The 15,877-nt window shown below is 48.9% G+C and overlaps 4 protein-coding genes and 1 non-coding gene across 5 annotated transcripts; 3 read left to right on the plus strand and 2 right to left on the minus strand.

The window, feature by feature from the left end:
* Positions 1-5,214: 5,214 nt before the first annotated feature.
* DFJ58DRAFT_713751 (farnesyl-pyrophosphate synthetase) lies at positions 5,215-6,541 on the plus strand (the record flags this gene model as incomplete). The annotated part of the gene is made up of 4 exons (XM_041383945.1): positions 5,215-5,334; positions 5,408-5,551; positions 5,613-5,834; positions 5,894-6,541. 4 exons carry the CDS (start codon positions 5,215-5,217, stop codon positions 6,539-6,541), a joined length of 1,134 nt encoding a protein of 377 aa, XP_041249317.1.
* Positions 6,542-6,701: 160 nt separating this feature from the next.
* Positions 6,702-8,235, minus strand: DFJ58DRAFT_469801 (uncharacterized protein). The gene is made up of 5 exons (XM_041380531.1): positions 7,951-8,235; positions 7,749-7,892; positions 7,168-7,609; positions 7,037-7,114; positions 6,702-6,976 (listed from the first exon to the last, which is right to left on the minus strand). The coding sequence occupies exons 1-5, from the start codon at positions 8,186-8,188 to the stop codon at positions 6,862-6,864; spliced, it is 1,017 nt and encodes a 338-aa protein (XP_041249318.1). The 5' UTR covers positions 8,189-8,235; the 3' UTR covers positions 6,702-6,861.
* Positions 8,236-11,661: 3,426 nt separating this feature from the next.
* On the minus strand, positions 11,662-12,937 carry DFJ58DRAFT_762392 (NAD(P)-binding protein). Its single transcript, XM_041388544.1, has 7 exons — positions 12,863-12,937; positions 12,830-12,831; positions 12,361-12,805; positions 12,300-12,307; positions 12,191-12,249; positions 11,824-12,136; positions 11,662-11,779 (listed from the first exon to the last, which is right to left on the minus strand). Exons 1-6 carry the CDS (start codon positions 12,883-12,885, stop codon positions 11,825-11,827), a joined length of 849 nt encoding a protein of 282 aa, XP_041249319.1. The 5' UTR covers positions 12,886-12,937; the 3' UTR covers positions 11,662-11,779; position 11,824.
* A 1,857-nt stretch (positions 12,938-14,794) lies between these two features.
* On the plus strand, positions 14,795-14,865 carry DFJ58DRAFT_t29. Its single transcript has one exon. It is a non-coding gene; the product is annotated as a tRNA-Gly (tRNA).
* A 26-nt stretch (positions 14,866-14,891) lies between these two features.
* On the plus strand, positions 14,892-15,678 carry DFJ58DRAFT_762397 (uncharacterized protein). The gene is made up of 4 exons (XM_041388545.1): positions 14,892-15,225; positions 15,261-15,320; positions 15,388-15,474; positions 15,529-15,678. Exons 1-4 carry the CDS (start codon positions 15,184-15,186, stop codon positions 15,580-15,582), a joined length of 243 nt encoding a protein of 80 aa, XP_041249320.1. The 5' UTR covers positions 14,892-15,183; the 3' UTR covers positions 15,583-15,678.
* The last annotated feature ends 199 nt before the right edge of the window (positions 15,679-15,877 follow it).

The following is a 15,877-nucleotide window of genomic DNA, read 5'->3' on the forward strand; positions in this document are numbered from 1 at the left end:
TGGCTAGAGTCTCTGGATGGGTGCGCCTGGCTGCAGACGGAAGGAGGGAAAGACTGGTTGCAGACGCGAGGAGGGGAAGATTGGTTGCAGACACAAGTAGGGAAAGACTGGCTGCAGAGCCGCGGAGGGCAAGATTGGCTGCAGGCTTGGGGAGGAGACTGGCTGCAGACGCAAGGAGGGGATGTCTGGCTGCAGACTCAAGCAGGGGAAGACTGGCTGCGAACGCGAGGAGGGCAAGACTGGTTACATACCCAAGGAGGGCAAGACTGGCTGCAGACCCCGTGCGGGTACCACTGGCTGCAGGCCCCCCAAGGCGTCCAAGACTGGCTGCAGGCCCTGCACGGGCGGGACTGGCTGCACACCCAGGGTGGGAAAGACTGGTTGCAGACACAGAGAGGACGAAGCTGGCTGCACACCCATGACGGACGAGACTGGCTGCAGACCCAGTACGGGAAATACTGGCTGCAGACCCAGGGAGGCCGAGACTTGCTGCAGACCCAGGGTTTTCAATACTGGCTGCAGACTCAACGAGGGCAAGACTGGCTGCAGACCTCGCGCGGGCAACAATGGCTGCTGATCCCGAGCGGGCAAGACTGGCTACAGACCCAAGACGGGGCGCGACTGGCTGCAGACCCCGCACGGGTGTGACTGGCTGCAGACCCCACGCGGGGGCGATTGGTTGCGGACCCAGGGCGCACAAGAGTGGCTGCAGACCCGGGGCGGGCAGGAATGGCTATCCACACACGGAGGGCGAGAGTGGCTGCATACCCGTGGCGGACGAGAGTGGCTGCGGACCCGGCGCATACATGAATGGCTGCAGACCCGGGATGGGCAGGAGTGGCTCCAGACGCAAGGAGGGGAAAGAGTGGTTGCAGACGCAAGGAGGGGAAAGACTGGCTGCAGGCCTTGAGAGGGGAAGACTGGCTGCAGAGCCCTGGCGGGCGGGCTTGGCTGCGAACTCAGGGAGGGCAAGACTGGTTGCTGAGGTCGGGCGGGCGGGCCTGGCTGCGAACTCGGGGAGGGCAAGACTGGCTGCTGACTCCGCGCGGGTACCACTGGCTGCAGGCCCAAGGCGGGCAAGACTGGCTGAAGACCTCGCACGGGCGGGACTGGCTGCAGACCCAGGGCAGGCAAGGCTGGTTGCAGACAGAGGGAGGACGAGACTGGCTGCACACCGATTATGGGCGAGACTGGATGCAGACCCAGGACGGGAAATACTGGCTGCAGACCCAGGGAGGGCGAGACTGGTTGCAGACCCAAGGCGGTCGGGACTGGCTGGAGATCCAGGAGGAGGGACAACACTGGCTGCAGACCTCGTGTGCGCGACAGTGGCTGGAGACCCCGGATGGGCCATACTGGCTGCAAACCCCGGGCGGGCAATGCTGGCTGCAAACTCAAGGTGGACGAGACTGGCTACAGACCCCGCGTGGGCGGGACTGGCTTCAGACCCTATGCGGACGAGACTGGCTGCAGACGCCCCGCGGCCAAGCGTGGCAGTCGACTCCTGCAGCATCTGTCTGGGTGACCATGGAAGAATTCTCAAGCACGTTGGAAGCAATCAGCAAGTTTATAATCATCCCCGAATGTCCTTTACCCCCAGCTTTTCAAGTCATCCAGGAGTTCAAGAACTTGCCAGATTTCTTGATGTTTCCAGCTTTCCTCGCATTAAGGCACCAACATCATCCCACCTCTGCACTACCACCAGCTCATTTTACGCCAAACATGGAGATTGTCCATGCTGTGAATGCCTTTGAGAGATTCGCCAACGAAGCACAGGAACGAAATAGATCAGATAACCATGCTCTCAAGTACGCCTGTCAAAACTGGGCCGTCCATCTCTCACGAGCTCCGAATCCATGGATAACGAGCTCGATCATATATTTAATACTTTCTGGAATTGCCATCTGCTCTCCTGGCTTGAAAGGAAGTGGTTTTTGAAAGGCTTGCGATCTTGCCTGGTTCTTGTATCTGAAGGGCAGAAATTTGCACACGTGCGTTTCCGCGATTCATTAGGAAAGTCCCAGATACTGACTGTATGGCTTATCCTCAGCGTGGACTTTCTCATGTGCAGCCTAACAAAATACTGCCAACCATCGGTCCTGACCTCCAAAAGTTGAGAATGCAAACATCAGTACCTGCTTCTACCTCCGAAATGGTCGATGACGCAACCATCAACTCTTACTTGGAGCTCGGAACTCATCGTGGCGCCACACGAACGTAAATCTCCACCACACATCAAACCGACTTCGCCCTATCTCCCCTCTACTCATCTTGAACCCTCCTCGCGAACTGTCCCTTGTCCGAAGCTCGAACCTGTTGTGTCTCAACGCTGGCATGACCAAAAAAGCGCACATCAGATGACCTTGGGGTCGATAGCCATCCCTCATTCCAATCTGTCGCCGCCCCTATCCCCACAAAACGCCCGAAACGAGACAGCCCAATGCATGACAAGAATGCTATCAAGTAACACAGTATATTGGTAGGATGTCATTTGGTTTTCTCGCATTTGACCCTGACAACGTGATACAGTCGTTATTCAACACAATACCTCTCAGCGCCGATCTATAATTGAATGCTGACCTTTATGCCTGTGCGCTGTTCAAAAGCCTGTTCACGCTACCGATCGAGTGGTTTCATGGCTGTGAAATTCAGCATCTATTTATCTCACCTTACCAGCAAGCAGTTGTAAATGGTCATTTCATAGAGTAATAGCGGAGGAACAAAGCAATACTCAGTACAAGCTATTGAAGCGGAAAAACTAAATGCTATCCGAGACACAATCGGAATATGGATGTACGAGTAATCCAAGGCAACACTTGATGGAATCTAAAATTCATTGGTCCCGCTGCTGGTAATCTTTCTGTCAGTAAATCTTTTGTACAGTCCATGTAAAAGATCAGACGTAGGTATATATGCTTCCCGTTCGAGGATTGGGCGTATTTGATATTATTGATGTGTGAAAAGAAAACTTCTTGAGCGAGTTCAGCGTGCTACGTAACTACGAAACAAGCTACGAAGACTGTCAGACGATGTCAACGGCGACTCAACGCACACGTCGATGTTGCCTCTTTATGTCGCAGGACCAACCTTCAATCGAAGGAACTTGCGATTCTGTCGCGCGCGCCGCGTTCCTCGTAATCGAATTCGTGCCTTGGCTGAAGCCCTTCGCCCTGCGTTTAAACACCGAATAAGTTATATACTAGTACTTACAACGAAACTTGGAATCAAAACGAATGTATCCCAGATTTTCCCACTTCGTGCAGTGTGTTCATCACATCGAATATTTCCCGTGCTACATATTGCTGCTAGTCGACACATGCACGCGCTCCTGAAAAGGGATTGAAGTCATCCCGATTGCTGCGTCGTTGTCGGCCACGAGTTTAGCGTGATGTTCTCGAACGCTGAGGATTAGGCGCGATCCCAGTACAATTGTGATTGGAATGGCTGTGAATGGTGGGTGCTTGGATAAGTTAGAATTTGGACTGCACTGATTTTGTGCTGCCAGCAAATCCCTTGGTGCGTTAGTAGCATTGGGCTTAGCTCGGATCCCGACGGTGTCGAATCTACCGCCGAAAGAGTTGCCAGCAGCGCAGTATTTCGTTCCCAGAAGACAAGGCAAGCAGTAAAGAAGTAGGCGTATGGGCAGGGGCTGCGTCCGGCTCTTGCCGCCGTAGTCGTACAATCGGCGCGCACATAAATGGTGGTGGTGCTGGCCACACGAAGTTTTGTGTCTTCGATTGCGTGGCCTTCTTCTTCGTCCGCGTTTGGGAGGTCCAATGTAAACCTCAGGAAAATCGGCAGATCTGGTGAGAAGTTTTGCCTTGTTTTTGTGGCCAGGATGGGGCTTCGGAGTTAGTGAGTTCGGTTTGATTTATTTGGATGTGATGTCCTGGCTAGTTCAAAGCGTCAGAAATGGGATTTCTGGATAGTTTAGTCTGATAGCACTATTGGTCACCTCTCGGAAGCAAAGACCACTTCGAGGGCATCAAGGCCTATGCCAAGCGTTGTAATTGTACCAGTGACAGTCACGCTGTCTGACTCGTCCGCTGTGAGCACCCACGACATCAGCCCCGGCGCAACGGCCACTCCTCGCGGTTGGGCTGCTTGCGATACTGAAACAGACGCCACGCTCGATTGTGAAAAGTCTACAGGGGCTGGCATAATTTGCGGCTCCAACCGGTCCAGCACGTAGATAGCAAAGTCCCTGGAATTATCCAAGAGAAGCTCTGGGCTGCAAAGCGATGGGTTCCATGGAATAAAGGTTATATGAGAACACATACCTTGAGTTGCAGATAGCATTGAAATATGCTTTAAGCGGTGCAAAGCCGTGCTGCGCATTTGCGGTAATGGAGATGGGTAAAGAGTAAGTAACCTGTACAGAGATGGGGTCTAGGCAAGAATGGGTTGAAGAGAGCTGTTGACTGTGTAAAGCACTCGCGCTAATACAGGTCAATTATGGGGAGCACCAGACCAACCGGTGCAATGAATACATCCAATGTTTGACTTTTATTAACAAACGTGAGGACTATTTATATACCTGTGATGTGATAATATTAAAGTTCGACGGTCCTTAGTAGGCGGCGGCGTCGAAGCGTTCGCATGGTTGGTTGGTTGGGGGTGAATGAGTGGAGGTGTTTGTGATCTGAACATTGGCTGTTAACAGTGGGCGCTTGGATAGTTTAGTCGGAACATACATATGAGTGTTAGGAGGTCGGCGTGGCTCCTCGGGGTCTTGCCATTGAACTTTAAATGGAACCGAAGAGAGGACAGCTGGTCAGCCTTGCAATTCAAAGATTCTATCAGTTCGGCAATTGAGCGTTTCAAATTTGAATGCTAGTCGTGTCCGAGTCTACCCGTCTTCTTCACTGTCAGACAGTCTGAGCTAGCGCGTTCGGGACCCAGGCAAATCAATTTAAGTCATCGATCTCGATTCTCCGTAAAAATCAAAAGTGGTCTCATTCTTGACCTCCGGTCAAATAATATAAAGATCTGGCCACTCCTAAGTAATGTTTATCCACCCTTGTCATATCTGTAACCATACTTAACCAACACCCAAGGATATATCATTTTGTACCAGTACTCTTCTTGCTTTTAGCTTTCATCGTCACCCAGAAATACCGTACCCTAGACACGGTCTCCCTAGCCTTCAAAAGCTCGTCGATACCAAGCCCAATCTTATCGCCAACTACTATACATTCGACCCACGCAGACAAAATGTCGAAAGCAGACAAGCGTAACAAGTTCCTCGCCGTATTCGAGCGCATCCGCGAGGAACTTATTGCCCATATGAAATCAGAGAAAATGCCAGAGGACGCTGTGACGTGGTTCAACGAGGTAAGCGATTATTCGCATGCTCTATCAATAGTGATGCTGATATGATCACCCACCTCGTTGGATCTTCTCCTAGAGTCTCATTTACAACGTTCCAGGAGGAAAACTCAATCGCGGCATATCCGTTGTCGATACCGTCACTATACTTCTCAACCGACATCTAACTGATGACGAGTACTTCAAAGCCGCCCTGACTCGGATTGGTGCATCGAACTCGTACGTTTCAGCTTTATCGGCTTCTTCCACTATGCTCAGCCAATAGCACCCTCTGATAATTATAGCTACAAGCCTTCTTCCTCGTCTCCGATGACATGATGGATGGTTCCATTTCGCGGCGCGGTCAACCTTGTTGGTACCGCGTCCATGATGTCAAGGGCCTCGGAAAAGTCCACAATGTTGCCATCAACGATTCGTTCATGCTCGAGGGTGCAATTTACCACCTCCTGAAAACCCACTTCAGGCGAGAGAGCTACTATGTAGATCTGTTGGAGCTGTTCCAAGAGGTATGCCTCTCGTAATCACTTCTGCCACGTTCATACCTTCTGACATGGACGTGCTGCAGGTCACGTACAAAACCGAAATGGGCCAGCTCGTCGATTTGATCACTGCCCCAGAAGATAACATCGATATTCGCAAATACAACCTTGACAAACATACCTTCATTGTGCGGTATAAGACCGCATTCTACTCTTTCTACCTCAGCGTCGCGCTCGCCATGCGTATGTGTGGTGTTCCAGACGTGTACGAGCTCAACGGAAAGACCATCGAGCCGTACAAAGAGGCAGACCGCATTCTCATTCCTATGGGCGAGTTCTTCCAGGTGCAAGACGATTACCTAGACTACCACGGCACCGAGGCAGAAATTGGCAAAATTGGCACGGACATCGTCGATGGCAAATGTTCCTGGTGTGTGTGCACAGCACTCACGTATGGTACCGAAGCGCAGAAACAGCTCTTGTATGAGAACTATGGGAAGAAGGGCGCAGATCAGGCTGTGCGGGAGCAAGCTGTGAAGGACATGTACAACGACGAGCAGGGGCTGAACATTCCCAGACGCTATGAGGAGTATCAGAAGAAGGCGGTGGCGGAGATCAATGCGATGATTGATCAGGTCCCTGAACCTGCTGCGCACGAGGTGGTCAAGGGTAACAGGTTGAGACGCGACGCGTTCCGCGCCTTCTTGAGCAAGATCACTGATCGCAAAGCGTAGAAAAGGAGTGCATGCAGACATCAATCACTGTAATTGTTGCTTGGTTTATATCCGCTGTTTGTATTAGACTACTGGAATCATTGGATCGCGGACATGACTACAAGTCATCGCATAGATGATTCGTCTAGTATCGCAAACCAACACCCGCATCGCTAAGATAATTGTGGCTTGTGAGAGACGTACATCATAGGATAAGTGTTCTACTCTGCACATTTCAGCAGCCTGGACAGGTATAATGTCTTAAACACGCATAGGCAATGTCAAAATCACGATAACGATAGCAAAACATCAATACAATAGAGATCTAGCACACTGGAGCCTCAGTGCACATGTTGCGGTGGGTACGCAGCTGGCACATGGTGCGCTTGCGATGGTAGGCTCTGGCGAGCTCGCCGCTGTGGGGGAAGGACATGTGTGACAGCTGCTGCTTCTTCTCTAGATAACAACAGAACCCAATTAACGAAAATCAGACAGTACAGACATGAACAAACGCACCCAAAGACAGTCCTGATCAATTCATCCAGCATTGCTTCCTTCTTTGCCTTTTCCTCCTTCGCCTGTGCCCTCGTGACCCTAAATAGTATGATGTCAATGCCGCGAGAACTATCCACATCAATTCAGCACACCTGAGTTCCTCGATGAGCGCCGCATGCGTCTCAAGCGCATAGCGCATTTTCGCTTTCTGAATTACATACATGACGAGTGCAGGACTGCGACCCATGATCAAGCCAGTCCTAGGATCCAAGAGCTTCTGCAAATGCGGTGGAAGTCCATCGTCCTCTCCATCATCATCGTCTTCCTCGTCTTCCTCACGCGCGAGTCCCGAAAAGTAATCTCCTCCACCCCCGAGGCCGTTATCAAGCTCAGAAGGGGTCTGCGGTTCGAGTTTGAAGGTGTTGAAGGCGGAGTGTTCGGGCGCAGGTGCGGTTTGGGGGTGGGAGGGTGAGGTAGATCGTTTGCGTTTGCGTGTCCCTGAGGAGCCCCTACCGGAGGGTGGAGGGGGCATGTTATGCTGTAGTCGCATGTGTTTTGCCAACGCGTCGGAGCGAGTGAAGGACTTGTCGCATTCTGGGAATATTTAAGTGGGTGGAGAAAAAGATTAGTCAACCAGACAATGAGGATTGGCACATGGAGGTAAATTATAAGAGTTGAAACAAAATACAGGTGATGTTCGTTTACTTTAGATGGGATTGAGGACACTACTCACCTGGCCGGGAACAAATGAAGGGCTTCTCGCCGGTATGCGAGCGGATATGGGATATAAGGGCGAATCGCGAAGTCTGTGCGAGCCCACGACGGTTGCATGTCGCCCACTCGCAGGTATAGTTCGACTTGTGCACGCCAATATGGGCTGTAACACACACTCACACATGATGTTTAGTTTCGACGATATTAGGGCATGGACGCACTGTTGTGAATGTGTTCTATGAGACTGGGGAGGTGACTGAAGATAACACCGCAGTCGTCCCAGAGGCATGTCATCGTGTCCGCCCCTGCTGCTTCCCCATGCTCAGGTCCCGGCGAACCCGCCCGGCTCGCGCTTGGTTGAACATCGGGTGCTTCGTCTGAGGAGTCATCTAGTGGTGCGGAACTCTGTGAGAATATGGGAGATGGCGAGCGGCCGTAGGCCCCGTACGCGTACGACATCGTCGACGAAAAGATGTGAGTGTTTGCTGGTCGGCATGATGATGAGCTGTTTACTTAGTTGGACTTGCCGAATTCGGTGCGTAGGGCAATTCCCGGGCGACCTTGATGGAGGGAAGACTTGCTTCCTTATGAATTTATTTATTAATGGTCTGACGCTTTCTCTCAATTAGCCTCAAGCACCGGTGTTATGAAGTTTTTTTCCTATGATTCAACCACAGGGACGACAGCTGCAGGACCGTGCGCCACCCGTCGGCCCTCCCATTTCCTCCCCTCAAAACGTGGACGTTCATGCTCTTTGTTGCCTGCCAGTTTCAATTTCTGCATCATCTTACATCAAGTTATATACTATGACTTTTAGCAATAGCCAATGCCTCACTGCGCACAACTGAGCTGCCAGTACTCAATCTCTCAAGCTATCGCAACTTTATGACTCATTCAATACAACTTGAGTTTTCACGTTCACCTGCCATGTGCGAGTTCCAATTTCCGCTGCATGCAGCCAACGCCTCGCACTCGAGCCATCTTTTGTTTCAATACAGCTCTTTGACTGATCTGCAACGTACGTAGACCCGGATGCTACTGTTGTAGGACAAGATAGACGACAAAATACTAATTGATACATAAAACAGATCAGATCTTCTCCAGAGTTTCCTTTTACACTTGTATAACTAAAATAAATACTACGACGGACCCTCGACCGAATATCTCCTCCGTGCAGAGTACTTGGTAAGCATGTTTTACACAGCACTGCTAGTTGTTACATGTACGCGCTTCTGGAAGACAATCGAATTCATGCGATTTTCATTTTCTGCGTCAGAATCGGCCGCGTGCTTGGCCTGACATTCTCGGACGCTAAGGATGAGGCGTGGTCCCAGCACAAACATCTGCACGACCGATAAAATTTGAAAAGTACCATAGAGTGTCTCAACTCCTAGAGAAATTGAATTAATCTACAGAAATGATGAGCAGTGATTACAAGTAGATGTCAGCGACAGGTCGGCGCACCAAGAAGCCCTCGAGAGAGATCACCAACTAACTCGAGGCAAGAGACACAAGCAAAGCTAGCACGTGCGGAATTTGAGCAGAAAAAGATAGCCCCATTCACATTGCAAGCTCACCTCGCAAAATAAAGCACGTGGGACTTCATTAGCACTCTGAAGTAGTCCCCAATGGTCGATCCAGTTGACGAGCGGAGTCGTCGCAGCTCATGGAAACGTGTCGTAGCAATGTTGACTGAAAGATACAATGCGAGGATCTCCCAAACAGTGTTGAGCATCCAAACCATTGAGTCCAGAAGCGGGAAATCCCATTCATATTCAAAAGTGCACATAGACATGCCAGAGAGTACTACCTCCTCTGGTGTTTGTCCAATGAGTTGTGTTCTTCAAGTCAACAAGTAAAGCTAACCTCCAACAATAAGCTTGAGTTCTATTGCCGTGATTACTCCACAGGCGATGTTAACAGCCAGGAAGATAATAACAAGCATGATAAGCATGATTCTAGATCTCTGATACATGGCATGCAACCGAGCAATCATGATGACTTGCATCGTGTTTCAGTCGAGTCAATATCACTGAGGTATTGCAACTCACCGTCCAACACGGCAATTACGACCACACTTGTTCCATTTGTTGCGTAGTTCATAATATTGCCTGAAACACCCAATTAATGATCACCCTCGTACTATGATCAAACACTCCGACTCACACCTATTGTGTCATTATGTCGAGCCAAGTTCAATGGTCAGGATCTCACTGACCCCTACATAAGAGTGTATTCATTAGACGGGAATGATATGGTTGTGGAATACTCACTGCATCTGTCAGCGAGACCATTGTCACATATGCTGTGTGCCGCCGGTCAGAAAAATCGAACACAGTACATATGAGACATACGTAGAACGCTGATACTGTTAAGAGAGATTGCTATTAGCACAGTACCAATTTTCTGACCTCGATACATACACAGAATATGGTATTCCAATATAGCGTATCTAGAACATTTTGGAGTCAGCACAACCGCTAACTACGCACAGCATAACACGAGGTACGAACAACCAGGTACAGCACAGTCATGACAGACCAGCGTTGTCTCTGTTGCGAATTCATTGTATTCTCCTGTTTTTCTTCTGATATGGGACTCTGTCACTCACCCAGATCAGTTCAACCTATGACACCATCCTTAGCAAGTCGGCTACTCCGGTAATAGCACCGACCTACCTCTTGTCCGAATGTTAGCACTGGAAATATCATGAATATATCAGCAGTTTTCGAACACTGTCCTGCTCACCCCAATCATATACCACTACGACGCCGGCAGCAACTGCAAAACCGCAAGTCAATGTTAGATCGAGACATATTGATGCGACGAACCCAACCAATAGCTGTAAAAAATACTTGAATTGATGATCGGTCACTGACTGGGATCATTTGAGACTACGGTCATATTCGAGGGATGGGTATGAACGAGTGGGGGACGTTGGAGGTGTATAGCATAGCATTCGTGCTAGATATATATCCACCGTTCAGAGCTTGATATCGTCAAAATCGGCATGGTTGTGATCATCACGAATATCTATGCTCAAAGTTTAATTACATAAGGCCTTTGATTGGTTGAAGCAAGTATTACAATACGAAATCAAGTGAAAGTGGAACAAGGGCGATTGTCAAGATGATATATCTGATAATATGAGTAACTTCCTGCACTGGCAGCGTTTAGAATTCCAGATATGCGTCCCAAACCTTGTGTGCCGAGGAGCCGCTGTCAAACGTAAGCAATTTCCAACTCCGTACATCAAACACACCCTTCCAGATCATAATTAGTCCTACACCCGTTGTGCCTTCGGCACAGGAAGCAAAAGGAGCGCTCCTTTTCAGCTTCCCGGCCTTGGCTGCATCCTAATACTCACTGTGCCTTCGGCACAGGAAGGCAAAGGAGCGCTTCGTGCTTCCCCATGCTCAGGCCTCAGGTCCCGGCGAACCTGTTCGGCTCGCGCTTGTTTGAACACTGGGTGTTTCGTCTGCTGAGGAGTCATCTAGTGGTACGGAACTCTGTGAGAATATGGGAGATGGCGAGCGGCCGTAGGCCTCGTACGCGTACGACATTGTCGACGAAAAGAGGTGAGTGTTTGCTGGTCGGCATGATGATGATCTATTTACTTAGTTAAATTCGGTGCGTAGGGCAATTCCCGGGCGACCTTGATGGAAGGAAGACTTCCTTCCTTATAAATCTATCAATGGTTTATTTTATTTGACATTTCTGCATCCAATTGTTCACGTTAATCCAACGCTTTGTTTTTGTATTTTACAGAAGCTCCATACCAATGTACACGGAACCGCTTTCACAGTTTGCACTTTGAACAAGTATCACAGATTTTTCCGAGTAACCTAGACCATGACTTTGTCACCGAGTCTGCTTCCGGTCGACCAGCCAAATCCCGCTTTCTGGACGCCGATCAGTGTTTTATCTGGCATGTCTGGTTTCGAAGACGAATAACTTGAAGTGCTTATTCTCTGACAGTGAGAGGCAGCAGTCTCTACACAGGGGAAAATCGAACATTTGTTGCATAAATGTATACGAAACGCATTCGAAAGTAGCAAAACCGCTGGCTATAAGCACAGTGTACACTGCATGGATTTAATGGTAAAGATCTTCAGACCAACTTTCAAATTTATTCACGTCCTCAGTCAGGCTCTTGATTTTATCCCTTGTTGAAACAACGACATTTCTGTGCAGTGGCAGGCGCATAGGAACATCATCAAGGTGGGTCAACTTCTCAATGGCCACCACTGCCTTGTCTGAATCTCCATCGATATTGCCCGACGCCACGATTTGCCGAGCCCGGGAACCGGGCAAGTCAGGATTGGCGTACGCAGGGTGCTGTGGAGTCAGGCGTTGATTCTCTTTGAATATCTTGGTACGGAATGGACCTGGCTCGATTATTGTGACCTTGGGGAAATGAAAGGTTGGCGAGTCTTTAAACGTCAAGCATCCTTGAATTACCTTTATGTTCCACGCAGGATCAAGTTCGTTTGCCAAGGACTCGCTCAGGCCCTCCAGAGCTAGATAATTTGATAAGTATCTCCACTCTCAAAAAATTGATTAGACCTGCCAAATTTTCTGTCGCGATGCTATGACTTAAAACAGTATGCCATATAATTTAGAACACTCACGATGCACTGTAGAAAGCGACTGCAGGGCCGCCTACCAATCCCAACCTTGACGAGACCTGCAACAGTCTCCCACCAATTGGCTTGTTCACTTCTCGGAAGAACTTCACCGCCTCCTTGCTCACATGCATAGCACCCCAGAAATTTACTTCGAACATCTGGCGGGCCTCTTCCTCGCTCACGGACTCTAACTCTCCTGTTACAGCTTGACCTGCATTATTAAACACGACATCAATCCTTCCAAAAGCTTCATTTGCTCTTGCAAACGCAGCTGATACTTCCGCGCTGTTCGTCACGTCAAGCTGAATGATTAAGAACTGGGAGGATGGGAATTGTGCTGATAAATCTGATAGAGCGTCAGGATGGCGAAGAGTCGCTATGACTTTATCGCCCTTGTTGAGCAATAGCTCAGTCATTGATCTCCCGAACCCTGACGATGCACCAGTAACTGGATGTGAGATATCAGTATTCATGGCGAGTCCAATAAATTCGCTTTCACCCACTAAACCAAACCTTTGGGTCTGCCATTTCTCCAGTAGGGCTCTCAAAGAATAGGAGGAAAGAAAGGGGCGTAAGATGTCTCCGCAGTTTGTGCGCTAAATAATGCAGTAAGCACAATGAGGCGCAATGGCGTATGTATGGCGTATGTGGTTCGTTAAGCTGTCCAGGCTCGATGTGGCTAGGCTGATTTCTAAGACCTATGCTTAGGTTGGCTTCTAATCATCCGAGTCGATCAGCTGAATTTGCCAACTTGGAGTCAGACGAACCCAGGAATATCATGATCATCAAAGGGCACAAGTTCAATGGTCACACATGGAACGAGTCAGCACTGCTAAGCTAGCATGTCTGAAGCAGTCGGGGTATATAGGATCGCCAAATTCTCGTGCTGTATGCTCACAATCAATACGATCATGACAGCAATTAATGAAACGAACGGGAGTGGTTCGCTGGGGCTGTTGTTGAAACAGATAAATGACACGACTCTAGCATGCTGATATTGCCTCAAAGGGTAGTAAGTATCTATGCGGATCGCCAGGTTTGTTGTTGAAACAGATAAATAGTATGACCCTACCGACATTGGGCTAACATACTCCTTTCTAATCTAATTTGAAGGTCTTGGTGCCGTTCAATTTTGTTGACCGAGCATGTTTGCAGGTGTCCTCCTGACTGGCGTCTGGCATCCCGTCGCCGGTTGTACAATCGCTTACAGCGATATCACTATGAATCTTACCGCCACTTTTATTTGTTTAGTGTGTACCCATTTTTTGGTCTTGCGCCTTTCGGCATATCAGTTCGCCTGGGCACCTACTAGACATGCCATGATGTTGTTCTCTGACGGGTTGATGTACTTTTTCATCGCGTATGTTTATTTATTTTCCTGCTATCGCGAATACCAACCTTCCTGTTTCAGATTTGTGTTCGACTTGCTGCTGCAATATTAATGATGGTGCTTGACTTAAACGCCATCACGAGTGTTATTTTAATGCCCAGGTCCAAGCCGCTGTTGCTTCAGCAGTGAGTTTCTTCCACACTCCTTTTCTAGCTACACTATGAATATAAGTCACGGCGCTTCGTGTTGTCAGGCGACTGACTAATTTCCAGACTTCAGCGCCAGAGATCATGTAATTGTATCTATTATACACAGACACGTTGACGCCGCTACAATTTTTACTCCTCGGCAGCTCCAGGTTGCCTCGAAATACCTCGAATATTGCACTCAAGAACACCGATGGGGGTCTTTACAATGCAGTCACCACGCCAAATGTCACTGGCGTTGAGGTGAGTAATGCTCGCACGTAGTCCCTTTCTACCCTCATTGGTAGTCACTGCAGATGAACATCTTTACACACGCGGCGAACAGTGACCTTGAGCAATATTCATGGTGCGTCGCACCACGTCCTACCAGCAGGGACCATAAAGGAATTCAGGTGATTTGACGCAAGACCGCATCGCCTGGACGTCTTCGATAGACCAGGCAGTCTCGTGAGATACTTTTGAATTGTATTTTTAACGGATCAATTTTTGGTTCTTCGACAAATTGTCTGTCTCAAGTGGTTGCAATGAGGTATTCTTGAAGCGAATTTGCAAGGAATCTTACTATGTATTTTTCAATATATTGCGCAACCACATTGCAACGTGCCGTACCATTACCGTACCATTATTGCAGCGGCATTTCTGTGGCGATTTCACTATTATTTAAACTCGTTTCAGAGGTCATTTTGCCTCTGAAACTTGAAATGCCTTGCAAGGCGTTGAAATCCAAGTTAGGATTTTCTAACACATAACTATCCTCCGGGCTCCCCGGTACAGGTGACTGAAGATATTCTCAAACACGCAGGCCTTACCTTTTTTTTGAAGAAACGACCGTAATGTTAACGTTGATAATTCATCGACATCACTGATGCCGTCATAATAGCCGAGGATCTGATGCGAACATGCATTAATGGGGTAGTGGTAACCTGGGTCGTTGCCATCGACCCGCCGGGGGTTCGATTCCCTCTTAATGCAGTGGCAGTTTGGCTTTGTTTTTGCCGCTCGGGATGGTTTGTTAACCTCTATTTTTCTTCAGTGATAGACTATAACAATTCGCTGCGTGCTGAATCCGAAGCTCTTCCATAGGTTGGTTGGAGGCTCTTGGAGATCGGTTCTTTCGAAGGTCGAATCCATGGGTGATGTCACATCTTACCATGATCTTCGAGAAGTTTGCCTGATTGAATGACATCTCGGGTATAGCTCGGGCGCGAACCAACTATACCATATTTCTACCTGTCATCCTGAAAATATGACCTGAAAATCTATTTCCCTCACTTTGTTGTACATCACGCCATGTTCACCCATCTACTGGTGTTGCTTTGCGCATCTGCCTTTGTAATTGCGACACCCAAGTTGTGGTCGTTGGCGAGGACGTGGGAGGCTGCACGTTGGGGTTCCCAGTATGTTGTGTGTCTACCAGCGATGATTATGTACGTTTTGGATTCTAGCTTCAAAGGAGCACACGGACTAACTTGACCTGCGCTCGACGTTGCATAGAGCGAAGGTACGAGGTGCCAGAACGTTCCCAATGTGAACGCATGTAGTAAAACGGCTCAAACGACCACCACACTCTGCTGCGAGGACGTGCGTATTTCAATTTCCACCTGCGTTGCTGGCATTTGCTCATCATCGATGTAGGTTAGCAGCGTGAATCTGAACGGAACAGCAACGGATTGCACTGCCTACGAGTAGTTCTATAGTATATGCCTGCTTTGTTCGTAAAATTTCTGCACCGTGCAGTGGTTGCAAGCAAATAATTTGCAGATCACCAGTAAGAATGCAAATCACTAGTAGGCGTAGCTGATTGCTGCCAGTGCTAAGAGATCCTCCTGAGCAGTTTTTTCCCACCAATCTTCTTTGCTTTGTGCACCCAGTGTAGAAAACGAGGGGGTTGCGTCCTACACTTGGATTTGACGGTACCATACCAGTGAGATTTCAAAATTTCGGAACACGGTAACAAGAGTCATTGGTTACGCTAACCTTACCT

Source organism: Suillus subalutaceus (genome assembly GCF_016647625.1).
Source record: "Suillus subalutaceus strain FC151 chromosome Unknown DFJ58scaffold_8, whole genome shotgun sequence".
NCBI lineage: Eukaryota > Fungi > Basidiomycota > Agaricomycetes > Boletales > Suillaceae > Suillus > Suillus subalutaceus.